This window comes from Artibeus jamaicensis, unplaced genomic scaffold (assembly GCF_021234435.1).
Source record: "Artibeus jamaicensis isolate MK-2021 breed Jamaican fruit bat unplaced genomic scaffold, CSHL_Jam_final contig_475, whole genome shotgun sequence".
In the NCBI taxonomy this organism is placed as follows: domain Eukaryota; kingdom Metazoa; phylum Chordata; class Mammalia; order Chiroptera; family Phyllostomidae; genus Artibeus; species Artibeus jamaicensis.
In genome coordinates this window covers 744,621-761,735 of record NW_026521852.1, presented here as the reverse complement: position 1 = coordinate 761,735, position 17,115 = coordinate 744,621, and the positions used below count along the sequence as shown (strand labels likewise).

At 39.8% G+C, this 17,115-nt stretch overlaps 1 protein-coding gene across 12 annotated transcripts in view; it reads left to right on the top strand.

Moving 5' to 3' along the window:
* Positions 1–17,115, top strand: part of LOC119041987 (membrane cofactor protein-like) — a 198,446-nt gene that overhangs the window by 44,327 nt on the left and 137,004 nt on the right. For 4 of the 12 annotated variants that reach the window (XR_008392144.1, XM_053667979.1, XM_053667980.1 and 1 more), the window contains exons 1-2: positions 680–846; positions 8,936–9,123. Coding sequence is in view for 2 of the 12 variants with exons in the window: in XM_053667975.1 (XP_053523950.1) it covers positions 8,936–8,948 (13 nt within the window). In the remaining 10 variants the exon portion in view is untranslated. Of the gene's footprint in view, positions 1–679; positions 847–8,935; positions 9,124–17,115 lie in introns of those variants that run through there. The other 8 variants (XR_008392145.1, XM_053667972.1, XM_053667970.1 and 5 more) reach the window with 4 other exon arrangements.

Genomic DNA, 17,115 nt, shown 5'->3' with positions numbered 1-17,115 from the left:
GCACCCTCTTCCCAGCCTCGCACATCCTCAGCTGAATCCAGGACTGTATGCAACTCCATTATTCCCCGCAGCCCCTGGAGTGAGGAGCAGCATGAGGCAGGAAGACTCTCCTAGTTCAGAATGAGAGCTAGAGTCTCCCCAAAGCTATAGGAGAGCTGGCACTCCAGGCAAAGGGACAGGGTGGCGGCAGCCCCTCAGAAGTCCAGAGCCCACCCAAGTGAATGTGGCGTTAAAAAGTATGTATGTGACCTTTCCATGAGGCACACCAGCACCTTGGACAACCCTGATCCTTCGTTACACTGCCCTGACAGCATGACCCACTAGAACCTGCACAAACTACGAGCTCCTTGGAGGCAGGGTGGTATCTGCTTTAGTACCTACTGACCTAGAGCGGTGCCTGGCTCATAGTAAGTTCTCAATACATCCTGAGCTAACTGACTAGAACTGCAGGGGAAGAAAAGGGGAGGGTGATTATTTCCTCTAAATCTTTTTGAGATATACACATCATCATTATAATGACACCTCTGAGAAAAACAGTTCTCAGATGATGATGATGGCATACATCTGCTTTTGAAAAGGGTAACTGTCTATGAACGCAGCAGTGAACCACCACATCTCGCAAATGGCAGGGGTGGTTCCGGGTAGACCAGTAGCCCCTGAACAGTCAGCCCCTCGTGGATCAAACAGGTTTGACCCTCTGCATTCTACCCAGACCTAATGCAACTCGAGGACCTTTGGCCCCGCCCGACCCTGAATGACGGGGCTCAGGCCACGCCCATCAGCAGTACCTCACTTGATGCTTTTGGAGTCTGGGGATTGTTGCGTGTGGTGTCCGCACTCAAAAAGGTAAATGTTCACTGTCCCTCAGGTTTCCAAGCTGATCTTTTGGAAAATGAGGGCGTCTCGCCTGCCGCTCAGGGCACCTCCTAGCCGTTCTGCGAGTCCCTTTTTTTTCTTGGTGCTTCTCTGGGATCCTTTTGGTGGCTCTAGCGCTCCTGCTACCCAGATCCTCCTGTAGGGGATGAAGAGGGTGTGAGCTCTGTAGGCGAGCTGGATCGTGTTGGGGAGATGGCCGACGGGGGCCGAGGGAGGGGAGAGGGGGGTTTGTTTGGTGGGTCCGACAAGAGGAAAGGGACTTGGTCGACCTTGGAGGTGCAGAGTTGGGGTGAAGGCGTGGCTAGAGCTCCTCGGGGTTGTGCTGTGCCCGGATCCACCGGGAGTGGGGCCTGGAAGTGCCAGTGGTGAAGGTTGCTTGGTGGTCGGCACAGAGCCTTGCGGGGTTCTGGGCGGGGCCGGTGTTTGCCAGGGACCAAGAAATACTTTGCATGTTTCTGGACTTCGCGAAGCGGGATGGGAAGCGCAGACCCGGTGCTCAAGGTGTGCCCAGGTGCCTGGACATGTTGTTAGAGCCGGTGTTGTGCCGATGGGGAGGTTAAGCACAGTCTTTCCGGAAGGGCGTGAGGGCTTGGTGTTTAGGCCCTTCTGGGTTGGCCTCGGGGGAGCTCAGAGGTACAGGGTGTGCAGCAAGGAAGCTTGATACTTGCTCTGCTGGGGGCTAGGGAGCACATGTTTTGCAGGGAACCCTTGAGTGAGAGCTAGGTCTAGGTCCTGAGATTTAGAGGATTTTAGAAGGGTGTGCAGTGCTTTTTGTACATAAAGTAACAGGCTCTTTGTGGCTCAAAAATTATTGGTTTGAGGCTGCTGCTTTAGAAACAAATGTGGAGTCATCTTCCTATTCCCATCCAATATAGACATTATCATATTTTATCCCCAAATGCCTTTTGGGCAATGTTTTTTTCCCCTTTTTCCATTAGATTGGGTTCTATTTGAGGTGAGGTCTGGAACAATCTAAAAACTACTGGTAACCAAACTTAGTCAGAAATGAGTATCCTAAGAAATGATTCATAAGTAACTATAATATTGTTTTCCTCTAAAGCTCATAAACAAAAGCTGAAGGCCATCCACTCAGTTTGATACATGTTTCATTAACTGGAATGACTACTACTATGTGTGTGTGTATGTATGCTAAACATCATGTGTATTGTGTAAAATGTACACAATGAAAGGGCAATTATTTTTAATACCTGGGTATATTTCCTTCTGTTTTTATGCGCACTTGTGTGTCTATGCCTCAATTACTTTAGGATCCTATTACATATACAGTTCGCATGCTACATTCTTTCCTTAGCAGAATTCACTCAATAAATATTTGCCTTTTATGTGCCAGGTTCTGTGCTGATTCAGGGGCCACACTAGTGAGCAATAACAAACGATTCCTACTTTTGTAATCCTTATTTCACTATTTTTCTGCACTGGTGCACACACACAAACACATACTGGAATATAAGCAGGGACTGTGTTTTGCCCACTGTTAGATCTAGGCACACAGTAGGCAATCAATCAACATTTGCTAAAATTTATTGGGACTGGCAGACAGTAACCAAACCATAATACTGGTATGTTATACCCCCTGAAAGGTGCCCTGGAGGGAAGGAGCATGATTCTCTGACAGCATTTAACAAATGACTGGTCAAGGGGAGACTTTTCTGCTCATGAGACAGGCCAAACTCTGCTGCTTTGGGGCTTCTGCACTTGCTGTCCCTCAGTGTGGGAACATTCTCCTGCCACCTCTTGCATAACTGGCTGCTTCTTATCCTTCAGACTCATTTTCAATCTTATCCCCTGAGGGACCGACTGTCTTTGAGGGAACTATCTCTAGAAGACACAAACATTCCAGTTCCAGTCATCCCTTACTTGGAGTCACTCTTCCAAAACTGTCTTTTCTGCCCTCTCTCCACTAGAATACAGAGATCTTGTCTGTCTGGTCACACTTGTGGTTGCAAATGTCCATTTTTTTTGCCTCAGTATCAACATATTTGTATAATTATTCAGTGTCAGAAAGTGAAGTATAATGTTTAGCCAGGGCTCAGAGCCCAGGAACAAATCTTTCTCACCTCCAAAGGAAAGGTCCTTTAAAGAGCCATGCTTAGGATGGCCTTGCAGCGGTGTCTGACAAGCTAAGGCAAAGACAGCTGAGGGTTGGAGAGGCTCTCTGTCTTTGCCCGTTTATGTAGAGCCTACGGGGCTCATGTTGCTCCAGTCTTCTTGTTACTGACCATCAAAAAGCTTGTTTCTATGAGGGAGGGAAGGAAACAGTGGTGGTAGGAAAACTAGAGGAAATTTTTAAAGAAGAATAAAAGTTAGTATCAGCTTAACACTAGAGTTGAAGAACCCTATGAATGCAATTTGGAATAGAGGAAAATAGGTAAAATGTAGGGTGCAACATGGAAGGTAACGAAACTAGAAATGAAGGGGATGGAAACAAGGTTAAGTTTAAGGTTGAAAGTTACAATCAGGATAAAATAAAACTTAGACAAAGTAAAAATGAGAAGTCACTTTGCTGGGCAGGGAAAATATGTGGCTAAAATAAACATTTGTCTCGTGAAGCAGCTCAGAAGGTAGATTTGTAAGCAGACAGTCTTGTGTGTGGGAGGCTTCCATCTCAGAGTTAGTTGTCAAATGCTAGGAAGTTGCAGGAGGGAACACTTGTATTTCCAGGAGCAATCTCACTCTTCCGGAAGGGGTCTTCTTTTTGGACAAAACCCATAATATACTGTTACATGTGTTCTCTAATACCTATTTTAGTTTTTTTTACTTTCTTTCTAATTAAACTAAGATCAATAAGAGCTTACACAGTAGTTTCTTAGTTTCCTTAGTTTGCATATTACAAGGTAAAGACACCAGCCCTTCGCCTGTCAATTGGTAGGTTACCAGGATACTGGCAGATAGGCAACAAAACAAATTACATATCCAAATTCTTCTCCAGTGCATAGAGTTTTAAATGACTATTTTTAATATTGTATTCATTACAACATCTTCTTCATTGTTTTTTATTTGACATCACTGGTAAACTGAGTATCAAATTTTTTTGAATAGCTGCTATGGGGGACATTCTGTGCTAGGTCTTATGGCCACATGGATGACTGGAGTCAGCCATGTTAACTAATAAACTCAAAAACATCCGCTAGTGACCTGAGAGATCCATGTAGTAGATTGAGTACAAGAATAGGGGACTGCCCTGGCTGGTGTAGCTCAGTGGAATGAACAGGGGTCCTGCGAACCGAAGGATCGTGGTTTGATTCCCAGTCAGGGCACATTCCTGGGTTGCAGGCCAGTTCCCAGAGGGGGACCCATGAGAGGCAACCATACATTGATATTTCCTTCTCTCCTTCCCTTCCCCTCTAAAGATAAATAAATAAAATCTTTAAAAAAAGGAATAGAGGACTGGTCATTGCCTCCTCGGGGGAAGGAGAAAATGCTTTCTAGAGGAGATGTTGACTGGATTAAGTCCACAAGATGAGAGCTGAGCATGGGGGGAGGGTATGCAGAGCACAGGGAGCCGTGGGAGCCAAGACTGAGGGATTTGATAGGGCTCAGAGCATTCATGGACTCTCAAGCTGTCCACTGTGGCAGCAGTCGAGCAAAGTAGGCAAGAGAAAGGCACAAAACTAGATCAAAGAGTGACTAATTGTAAAAAGGAACAAGGTAGTTAGGAGTGAATCATCACCATAAAATTTAGACTGCAATGCCATTACCTGCGCTTTTAGGGCACCTTGAGCACTTCTGTTTGACTTAGCACAATGCAAATCTAAAGCAGTGTTGCTTTAATTTCTCCAAGCTTAGTAGAAGACCCTTTCTTGAGGACTAAATTGCAAACAGCATGTTGGTGTAAACATGCAAGTGTTCCACACAGGAAGCAGTATTTGTAGTAGAACCAGGCTGCCTGGTTTGGCTTCTGGTTCAGTTACCTACTAGGAATGTATTCTTTAGGAAGTTACTTCACCTGCCTATCCTTCAGTTTGCTCATATTGAAGAGGGGAAAAGAGTACCCAACTCATGGCATAGTTATGAAGATTAAAAAGCACTTGAAATAATGGTTGGCACAGGTAGTGCTCTATGTTTGCTATTTCTAAAATTATTCATAACATCACTATTGTTGTAAGAATCAAGTACTAGAATCTTTCATAGCCAACCATTGCCATACGTTAGGAAAAAATATAACCTTACAGTATTTGGAATTCAGCTTTGGTAATATTTAAAAAGCATTTCTAATAATAATAATAATGAGAAATGGGTACATAATAAAATAAACATAAATATTTTGACATGAAAGAAATTTGATGAAGGAAAATATCTATAAATAAATTAATAAAAAATGAACACAGGCATAACAATAACAAGGAAAAATTATGATTTGGAGATACCTCCAAGACAAGCTGGCTGAACAATAAAGAATTGAATGTTTATCTGAGAGTGTCTAGAACTGAAAACTGTGTTCATTAACCTCTGATGCTAGGTACAGCAATGAATGAGGTCCTCAAGGAGGTGACAGTCTCATATAGAGCATAAACAATAAATTGCTAGAGTAAACGTGTATAAGAGGAAAATGGGGGAGCATGAGGACACAACTCAATATTTAAATGAGAGACGTCAAGAGCCTCAAGGAAGGAGTCGCATCTAAGATGGAGCTGAAGGATGAGTGGGTGGGAAGAATGGCAGGATCTCTGATCAAAGCTGAAGGAAAATGATGCATGCAGGCCTAGCATGCGAACACAATTTAAAAAACTTAAGTAACTTAATGGCCACTACAGGGAAATGAAAATGGCTTGAGAATAGTGTGCAAGAGAAATCAGGATTCAGATAGCGACAGATTGTACTGTAAAAGTCTTTAGCCATGCTAAGGAGCCTTAGATATTACCTTGAGGGCATTGGGTATCCATTGAAAAGTATATGGCTTGGGAGGTCCTTGGTCACTGTGTCAGCAATGTTACTCTGGTAGCTTTATGAAAAATAAATTGAATGGATAGTACCAAGGTAGGCAAGGGGACCTATCTGGAAACAGGTCACAATCCAGATAAATGACAGTGGCTGTAGAAGTAAAGGACAGAACTAGAGGGATGAACAGGCATTCAGTTGCAGAAACAATATAACTAGTTTGCCGGGTATGTGTGAATGTGAAGAATCAAAAGGGTGAATTCATTATGTCATGTAAGACAGCATGACACTTTACAAGTGGAGATGTGTGGAGTGGCACTGAATATGTAGACCTAGCACCCCATGTAAAGAGCTCTAGGATGGAGAGGGATTTGAGAGGCAGCTCTTCTCAGGGGTAACAAGGTTGTGGGAGTCTACCTACCCACCCAGGGGGTCCGCAGAATGAATAACAAGAGTTCCCGAAAAGACCATTAGGAACATCCCATTATCCCATCAGGCAGAGAAGGAAGACTAGCCATTGGACAAGCTGCAAACCAAGGTGGTTGTGCTGTCCTGGAAATCAAAGAGCCTTTCAGACAGAAAGGAGCACAGACAGAATGATCACCAGCTCTAGATGTTATAGACGGAGTGACTGGAATTACTGAGAAAAAAATGTTAGGATTCAATAAAAAGTATTTTAAAAAATGTTAGAATTTGTTGAAAAACAAGAAAGCCACTTAATGACTTTCAGAGTAATTTAAATGATTTTGTAAACCTAGAAATGAGGACGTGGGAAATAAAATTGAGAGGTGTAGGTGCCAGAGTCTGCATTTTGAGAAGCAGAGAGTCTTTAAAAAGTTGTGTAGACAGTGGGAGAAGGAGCAGGATGGTGAGGTTTTACTGGGCTCCAGGTTGATCAGAGACTGTGATTTTCTGAAGGCACCATCTGGGTAGGGCTGTGTGTGTACTCATGTGAGAAAGTGATTTTAATTTTTGCAAGCAGGTAGAAAGTACTTACCAATGTTGGCAGATGCAGACAAGGTGAACAGTTCTTTTGGCCGATAGCAGAAAACGATTTCATTTTCCTAAAACTCACCTTGAACATTGGAAAATTTTCTAGACGCAGCCCATCATATTACATAATATCATCTATTGTTCAGATATAGTATTGTGGCCCAATATATTATATACATTATGAGCTACCTAGAAAAATAAGTTAATGTGCTCTTTTTTTCTGTATCTGGAAATGTTTAGTTTGAACATCGTTGTTGGAAATTCAATGTTCTGAGCAAGGCAAAAAATTTGATTATTAAAATGTGTGATATTAGACTCAGTTATCACAATATATAAACCAAGTAATCAACTGGTAGCCAACCGTATTTTAAATTCTGCACATTATTGTAAGCATGTCTTTCATAATGCAAGTTCATGGGAAGAAATACTTTGAATTAGTTGAATAGATTAAAGCAGCCTATTGACTTTTTCTTTTCCTTTCCCATGCAGAGACTATATGGGATAGTCATATTGGGCTTCCTCTCTTCTTAACCTGCTTTCCATACAAAGCAGATAATGTAGTTACAAAGACTGAATGCATAAAACAAAAAATACTTGTATAATTAAATCACAGGCATGTTGTTATGTGATTTCTTTCTTGGTGGCTCTGGGAAATTATGCAATGATGTCATATATTCTGAGCGGAATTATATAGGATTTCTAGCCCATGTGTTTTTTCCTATTTTAAGAATGTCTGTCTCACTCTACTCAATAAGTGTAAAGTTATTAATAAAACTCACCTCTGTACTAATCCTCTTTCTTAAAATGCTGTTTGCCTTTTGTATTTGTTTTGTTTCAGGCAGGTGTATTCAGATACCAAGGTCAGCGTAGTGGAAATGTTGAAACATTTTGCCAGTAGGTCCATTATAGGATGTGATAGAAATGAAATGGTGGACTGTGTATATAGAGAGGATTTTAGAATTTAGAAGATGATATGAAATATAAGAGTAAAATTTCCCTTGTGTAGAGTTCTCTTCACTAGTCTCTCAATCCAAAGACCAAGATTCAAGGAGTAAGAGAGGAAAGGTTTCTCAGGGTTCAAAATAGACCTTTCTCCTTTCTACTTAGGTCCTTAACCTTGTAGGAGAGGCTTCTGCATTCTTTTAGCCCTTAAGGGCTTAATGCATCTCCAGCACATTATTTTACGTAATTGTTCTAACACATTTGTCAGGTTTTCCAGCCCACAAATAATTTAAAGGAAAGAAAAATTGCTGAAGTAGAAATCATAACAGGCAGAAAACTCTACTTAAAAAAACCCCAAAGTAAAAAATTTTATAGCATAGCAATATAGTAATTTTACTGCAAGGAATTGTTGGACACACAGCCCAAACAGGTAACTCAGAGCACTTCTGAGAGAATATATGATCCATTGATCAGTGAAAAAAGATTAAATTGTATTTAAAATAGTGTCCAAGAAAGCAGTTTTTCTTCATCAAAGCAGTTTTTCTTTATCAAAGGTTATTAAAAGTAGTAAATGTTGGCATTAAATATCTATTCACATATAAAATGCTCAGTTCACTGATATGAAACATATAACATGAAGTCTTATATTTTGAAATAGTTTAGTCTGTATTTATTTTGATCTATGAAATCTACAATGCTTATTTAATAATCACATCATAACACAGCATTTCTTGAGCACCCACTGGGTACAGAGAATACATATGCTTCTCTGTCCTTTGGAAACTTGCCTTCAGAGAGGAGACTGAACCTAAAATGACAAGTCATCATCAGTTCGTATTTAATATTATGGAAGAGTCATCTGACCCAGGACTATATACTATGGAAGTCTTTTTAGGATAGAGGTAAGTGTGGAATGAACTCAGAAAAAAAGTAGGAAAAGATGCATAACTATATATATTTTGACACCCCAGCCTTGATATTTGTCATTTCAGTTTACTGTTGAGTGAATATTTACCTTATTCCCCAACAAAGCAAAACTAATAGAATGTTATTTAAAGTAAGCACAGCATATCCTCAACTTGTGTAAAGCATGAAGCAAGCATTTAAAAACTTGCCAAGGACCTTTCCATTTATTCTATACCACCTAACTGCTGCCAGACTACAGGCCCTTGCTGATGAAAAGATAAAACACTTCATTTGCCTGTTCTTATTCTTTTATGCCCAGATGTCTGTGGTGATCCTCTGAGATTCGAATCTATGATGCTCAAGAATAATCCTGCACCCCTTTATCATCATGGAGACAGACTTGAATTTAAGTGTCACTTAGTATACAAGTGTATTGTACATTTTCTCTCTACCACTGCTGTTTGTCAGCCTGTAACACATGGACACCTCTCCAGGAGGCTTGTACAAGTAAGTACACAAACGTTTTTATTCCTTAGATATTTTCACACATTATAGACTGTACATTTCAGTGCTGTAATGACAGTTATCCCATGGGAGAGTATATTTTAGGTAGCAATGTTTTTGAAAATTTGCCAAGAATCATTTCCTTGACAGTTGGTTGTCAGGGGAAGTATGAATCTTGAATTAGGGCTTTTGACAGTTAAAGGAAGAAAATATTTCCATGAATTCAAAAGAACAGTGTCAAACTTTTATTTTGATTCAAATCTGTATTGAAATTGGCATAAAACAACACATTTGAAAATTTTCTTTTAGGAAAATCATGTCCACAGCTAGGAGAACTTCAAAATGATAAATATTCTACATACACAAAGCTTTTCAAACTAGTTCACAGTCTCACTATGTTTGTAATGAGGGGTAAGTAAGCTGCTCATTAGAGGAGTACTGTAAATGTTTCTAATTTTATTTTTGGTTTTTCTTATTTTAAGCATTTTCATGTTGATTTCTTTTTGCTTTCTATGTGACAAGTTGTACTTATGCTAATGTACTCTTTGGATTTTTATGAAGCCTGAAAAGATATGTAATGAATAGAAAGAAAATTAATTTGAGGGGAAAACAAAATTGTATGATACATAGTATATGTAACAATAAGCCTATTGTTAGCATTAAAAATATAGTGATCATGGTGACTTTATCCTTAGCAACAAAGTGTACCCTATTTAAAATGGCCAACCCTCAGAGTCGAAGTAAGGCTTATAGAAATGGGAGGTGGGATTGCCAACCAAAGATAAGCTAACCTTGGGATAACTCTGTCAGGTTTCACCAGATGAAAACTGACCTGGTTAGCCTGGACCATAATGTTGATCAGGTCTCTTCACCAAAACTCTTTATTTTTAAGACTGCTACAAAGGAGTGAAGGTTTCAGAAAGAACTGATGAGCATATAATGGTGGCCTTTGTTCTATAGGGCTCGTTTAATACTATATATTTGGGACATTAGAAATTTATTAAAAATGCACGTTTACAGCAGGGGTGTCAAACTCATTTTCACTGCGGGTCATGTCAGCCTCATGGCTGCTTTCAAAGGGCCAAATGTAATTTTAGGACTGAATAAATATAACTACTCCTTAATTGATGCGGACCCCAGCTCGTGGGGTCCGTCACATTGTGGATGAGTAACGAGAAATTCCCACAGACCACCAAGTCCTGTGGAGAAAAAGAGATGACATGGGTTTTCTCTCAAGGGGAGAAAAAGCTGCAGCCTCCACCATGACAGGCCTTTATTTCTTTTTCTCAGCACATTACGTGATGGTCCTCATTTGCTATCCACAGGTTCACTATAGGTGGTTACCTTTTACAGAAAACAAAGGAGCTGGTGCCACTAATCACATCACAGAAGACGGATATTTGCAAATGAAAAGGGATAAGTGGTTGAACTGGTTACACTCATCCTTGGAAGGTTTAGCATGGATTTTAGGAAGTTACTTTGCAGTAAATATTTGGTGTCTCAATTCAGGGTGAGGGAGTTTTAGCAAAAGCAAGTCTCATAGCAGTATAGGCACAGTGCAGGCCTGATTCCCCATGGGAGAACCTATCTGTGGGCATGGGTCCCATGCATCTCCGAGTGGGAGCTGGGCCCATGCCATGCAGAACAGTCTCCTATACTTAACTAGGGGCAAGGAGCTCTAATTCAACCCTTTGAAGGCAACTGAGAGGCTGATGTGGCCCCCAGTGAAAATGAGCTTGACAATGTCTAAAGTTTAGAGGGTAAATGTAGTACACTATAAAAATGCAACTGATGTTTTATATTGACTTTGTATCCTGTTACTTGACTGAATTTATTTATTAGTTCTAACATTGTATATGTGGGTGTGTGTTATCTTCAGGGTTTTCTATATAACATCTTATATATAAGATGTTATTGTCTTATAACATAAGACATTTTCACATACAGTGAAAATTTTAGTTCTCCCTAACTAGTTCAGATGCCATTTTATCCTTATGTAATTGCACTGGCTAGAGCTTCCAGTACTATGTTGAATAGAAGTGGTAAAAGTAAGCATCCTTGTATTGTTCCTGAACTTAGAGGAAATGTTTTTAGCTTTTCACCATTGACTATGATGTTTGCTGTAGGTTTTTCATTCATAGCATTTATCATCTTAAGGTAGTTTCCTTCTATTCTTGTTTGAGTAATTTTATTATGCAAAAGCATTGAATTTCATCAAATACTTTTTCTACATCAATCGAGATGATCGTGTGGGTCTTTTTTCTTGTTCTGTTGAAATGGCAAATTACATTGATTATTTCCATAAGTTCAGTTATCCTTTTCCAGAAATAAATATCACTTGATCATGGTACATATTCCTGCTGAATTCTGTTTGCAAGTATTTTGTCATGGATTTTTGTATTAAAATTCATAAGGGATATTGGTCTGTAGCTTTCATTTAGTGTAGTGTTTTTGTCTGGCTTTGTTGTCATGGTCAAGCTGGTCTCATAGAATAAGTTCAGGAGATGTCCCTCCTCTTCAAATTTTTGGAAAAGTTTGAGCAGGATTGGTATAAGTTTTTCTTTAAATGTTTGGTAGAATTCACCAATAAAACTGTCCAGTCCAGGGCTTTTCTTTATTGGGAGATGTTTGTTTACTAACTCAATCTCCTTACTGTTTATAGTTCTACACAGTTACCTATTTTTTCTGATTTATCTTAGTTTTGTGTTTGCAGGAATTTCTTTAAAAAATATCTGTAGTTTGATTGATTTTCTCTATTGTTTTTTCCATGTTTTGCTATCTCTGATCTAAACTTTATTATTTACTTTCATCTGCTAGCTTTGAAAATAATCTTTTTTTCTAATTTCTTAAGTTGGGAAGTTAAGTTGTTGATTTCATATCTCTCATTTTTATTGTAAGCTTTTGTATCTATAAATTTTCCCCTTGGTACTGCTTCTGCTGTAACCTATAAGTTGTGGAAAGTTATGTTTTCATTTTCATTCATCTCAAAATGATTTCTAATTTTCTTGGGATAACTCCTTTGATCCATTTATTGTTTGAAAGTATGTTAACTTCACAACTTTGTGAATTGTTCAGTTTTTCTTTTAATATTGATTTCTAACTTTGATAATAAAAAGATTCTAAGATGTTTGAAATTAAATTACAGAAGGCTGAATGGTTGGAAGAAGAGACGAGGAGTTGATCAGTTAACAGAGCCAAGGGCAGAAACCAAGGAGAAAAACTGCTCACTTGGTTAAAAGTATGTTGTAACATGAAAACAACTTCCAGACCTATTGCAGCTCTTATCCAAAAAGTTAAAGCTGACCAGGATATCATTACATCCTGCTTACACAAGTACTTTTCAAACTGTTACCCACTACAAATTAAGAAGCTGCAAACACTTCCTCCTTACCAACCATATATCTATCCCAGAACTAGCCCCATAGACAACTTCAGCTTTTAAAAACAATGTGCCTCTCTCTTCTCCAAACTATGAAAGAGTCCCTTCAATCCCAGTATGGTGGCCATGTCTGCATTCTCCATCTGTCCCTGCTGCTGGTGATTTAGACTGCATGCCCCAGGACCTGGTTCTTTTCCTGCCTAGGATATGGTTCAATAAACCATTTCTTTCAGAAGAGATTGTGGCTGTGAAGGACTTCAATAACTTCATCCTGTTATGGTCAGGAGGCCTCTCTGCTCCTGGGAGGCCCCAGGAGCAAAGAGGATACAGTGGAGGGACCTCTTTTGACTGTCTTCTTGGGACCTTTTGGACCGTTTGTTGGTCTGTGCATTTCTTCCTAAAACAGTTGACAGCAGTGGGGTGCAAGCAAGCCTGACACTTGGAGCACAGCATCTTGAGGCCATTATATTTCTGAGAGTGCTGGTGGAAGAAAATCACATTAATGCCACTCTACAGCTAACTCCAAGGACTAGCCACCAGTTTTGCTATTTCAAACTCTTTGCCTAGTCAATCTTCTCTCAGGTCTTTTCCAGGGACAATTTGTATTAATTTATTTTTCCTTTGAATGAGCCATACTCTCCTGTGTCTTTGTATGCCTTGTGCTTTATTTTGAACTGGACATTGCAGTCTAATAATGAGTTAACTCTGGGAACAGATTCTCATGCATCAATAGAAATGTTGTTTTAGGGTTTTACTTTTTGTACACTGTCTCTGTGCTGAGCATCGACCTGTCATATGAACTGAAGGTCTTCTCAGTTTTTTTCTCAGCCTTTCCCTGGGCATGCACAGTCACTCTCTAATTGTTCTCACATATGCACCTGTTTTTAAATGTCCCCGTTTTTAATGTCTGCCTCCTGAAAGGGGAAATAGTGAAAAATGAAGGAGGGAGCAATGGTTGCTGGATCTTTAAATCCTCTGGAAGTCATTTCAGCCAGTGGATTAGAGGATGGGGCTTTCACATTAGGGGAGGTGTAACAGAAATGTCTGCCTGCCTCTCCATTTCTCCATGAGCAGAAATAGCAGTCAGTGATCAGATACTTGGAGGACACAGTCATTTTTCCTCACCCTGGTCCTGTGCAGGCTGTTTATAAGCTGCTGCAGGAACACAGGCACAGCTGCCTGATGTGGGAGCAGGGTGGCTAGTTACCACTGTGCTGAGAGCTGAAAGTGACCAGTGTTAATGCAAACCACCTGTCCAAATTTTGTTCATGGAAGTTGCAAGACTTCAACAAACTCTAGAGTTCCAAAATAGTTAAGTAGATAATAGTAGTGAAATTGTTGTCTAGCTAGGGAAACATAATTCTTGATGCCTTCTACCCTGCCATAATCCCAGAGTTATCTTCTAATACATTATATTATAGAATCAATGTGTAATCATTGGGGGACAAGTCACCTGGGAGCACTTACAGGCAATTTCAATGTCTATTTTTAAATTTGAGTAAGTGAAAGTATCCAGTCAATAATTAGAAAGAGCCTGCTAGGCACTTTGAGTAGTGCCAAAAGGTAAAGGTACATAGACTCTTCCAAAAGAAGCAGTAGCTTTACTGAGAAGCCCATTACATGCAGAGAGGTGTCAGAGGAAAAATGTGAATGAAAACTATCAAAGAAATAGACTTATTCATAATTATTATAGAGTCCAGATGGAGGCGATAGTTCTATGAATTTAAATCATCAGAGATTTCATCAAGTAAGTATATTTATGAGCTATTCCTAGGAAGGTACTTTGCTCTAAAGAATATTCTTAACACCAAAAACTTACCTAGCATTCACTGTATTCCAGATGTAAAATCATCTATTACTTGAAACAACCTCACAAGATATATCCTATTATTCTTTTTATAAATGCAGAAACTGAAAAGAGAAACATTAAGGGACTTGCCCACTCAAATAATAATTCAGTTGTGGAGGTGGGACTCAGACCCAGTCACTTAAGATCTAGGGACAGATTTCTTTACTCATTCTTGTCCTGACTGAGCAGAATGGCATGAGCAAGGGCAGAGAAGTGAATGTTGATGTGCTTGCCAGTCATAGCAAAGAGACCAGACAAATAGGAATGACAGATTTATTTAGACATTTTGTTCTGGGCCAATGGATGTTCTTATACAGAATGTTTTTCTTTCACTAAATTGCAGATTTTGTTAGCACATCAGTACACGTCACTTAGAAAACCCCCAGAAACTAGTGTAGTACCTTCAAGAAACCATATAAAACTTGTCTTCATTATTATATATTCTTGTTAGCTGATAAAGGAAATAGTAATCTTTTCTTTTCTTATTTAGTTATATCCTAATTGGAACAAAAATTCTATATTGTAAACTTTCCGGAAATAATGTGCATTGAAGTGATAGACCCCCACAGTGTGAAAGTAAGTATATTCTCTCTAGAATTTAGAGAAGCAATTCTCAAACATTTTGGCCTGGTGACACATTTGTGCTATTAAACTAATGAAGAGCCTATGGAGATCCTACTGCAAGTGTGTTCAGACTTGTATTGGAATTAAAACAGAGAAGCTTTCTAAACAATTATTTAGTAATTCATTTCTAAGAATTAAACAGAGAAGTGTTGGAATTTATTTCTTGGAATTAAAACACAGAAGTTTTCTAAATAATTATTTAGTAATTCATTTCTAAGAACAGTAAGCTCAATACATGTTAATGATGCAACATATTTTTTTCATAAAATCAAAAATTTCCAAAGCTAATATAATAGTGGTATTGTCTTACATATTTTTCAAGTTTTTTTAATATGTGGCTTAAAAGCAGGCCTGTATATTCATTCTGTGGCATTATTAAATAATCTGAAACTACTGAAAAATTTCACTGTACACTCTTAAGGATAAAAGTGAAAAATATATAATATCTTAGTATATTACTGTAAACCATTGATTTAAGAATGGATATATTTATAAATTATAAAGCATTTTTTCAAGTAGTACTGAGTTATATTTTTAATCATAAGCATATCTGCTGATTAAATGGTCAGTTCTCTAATATAAGAACAAAACTAATCAAGTCCTGGTCAACATGGCAGAGTAGATGAGGTCCACCATGGGCAGAGTAGTAGGCCCACCTCATCACATGATCAAATCAAAATCACAACTCACTTATAGAACTGCTTTTGAGAACCACCTGAAAACTCTCTGATCAGAATTCTTATAACTAAGGATGTAAAGAAGAAACTACATCTAAACTGGTAGGAGAGGTGGAGACAATAAATGGGCTGATCCCACACAAACATGAGGCAGTTAAGAATTGGGAGGGATGTCACAGCTGCAGATGTGCCCCTGAGAAGTGAGGACCACCAGTGCTGGGACAAGGAGTCCTCACAACATTTGGCCGTGAAAACCAGTGGTGATTGCATTTGGGTGAGACAGAGGGGCTACTGGAGTCTCAGGTGTTTTTTTAAAGGAGCTGCACAAAAACTCACTTGCTCACTAACACTCAACCTAAGCTCCAGCAAGGGGACAGCAGCTTGAGAAGTGCCATGGATATACAGGGACAAAGTGATTGTCCAGGTTTGGGGGGAGGACTGACAACAGACAGTAGGGATAGAAGGCACCATTGTTCCTTTGTTGAGTTGTCCGTCCACACAGCCAGATGGAACAAGTGCATATCTTATCAGCCATTATCAACTTGGCTAACACTGCCCGCCCGACCCTGGTGATTTCCTAGCACCCTGCTTTACCCAGCCCACACACCACCCGAAACTGTTTTCAGCAGCTCTTTCTCACAAGCTGCAGCTTTCAGCCCATGCTTCAGACTTTCCTAAAACCTCTCAAAGGTCCACAAACCCCAAACAAGCAGTGGCTAGCCTTGGCATGCCCTCTACCTCTTGCTAAGCAGTCCCCAGCACTAGTAGCAGTTGCCCTTGATTCAGCATAGGCTCTCTCAGGCATCCCCAAGTCATCTAGCACAGGCATTTACCAACCCAGATCACTTCATTGATCCTACCATATAGCCCCATGCCAGGCACAGGCAGTGCCTGACCTGAGCATGCACCAAAGTTTGCTGCCCCCAAGAGGCCCCAGAACCACCACCATACCTGATCCTGGGCTTCAGACCATACCAGAGCACCACCTAATTAGAAGATCCACAAATGATACACCCAAAGGGTAGACATGGTGGGCACCAGTGCCCCCACTACAGTGAATTCCATTCTGTGGAGTCAGACCCTGCACTACATCTCATCTGCTGTCATCACACCAGTTCTCACATTGTTAGCCTAAAGGTCAGTCCCATCTGCTGTGGTGCCAACAGTAATCATGGCTCAACTACAACAGGAAGGTACATACAATCCACAAGAGTCATCCCTGGATCACCCAGCTCAGGTGACCAGGGAGTCTGCATCATTGGGCTCCACAGGAAACCTGCTACATAAGGCCTCCATGCAAACACTGGGAGATGTAGCAGATCTGTCTGGTACATAGAAACACAAGGAGACAGCCAACATGAGGAAACAAAGAAACATGTATCAAGTAAAAGAACAGAACTAAAGAAATGTAGACATTCTACTAGACACAAAGTTCAAAATGCTGATTATAAAGATATTCAGCTGAT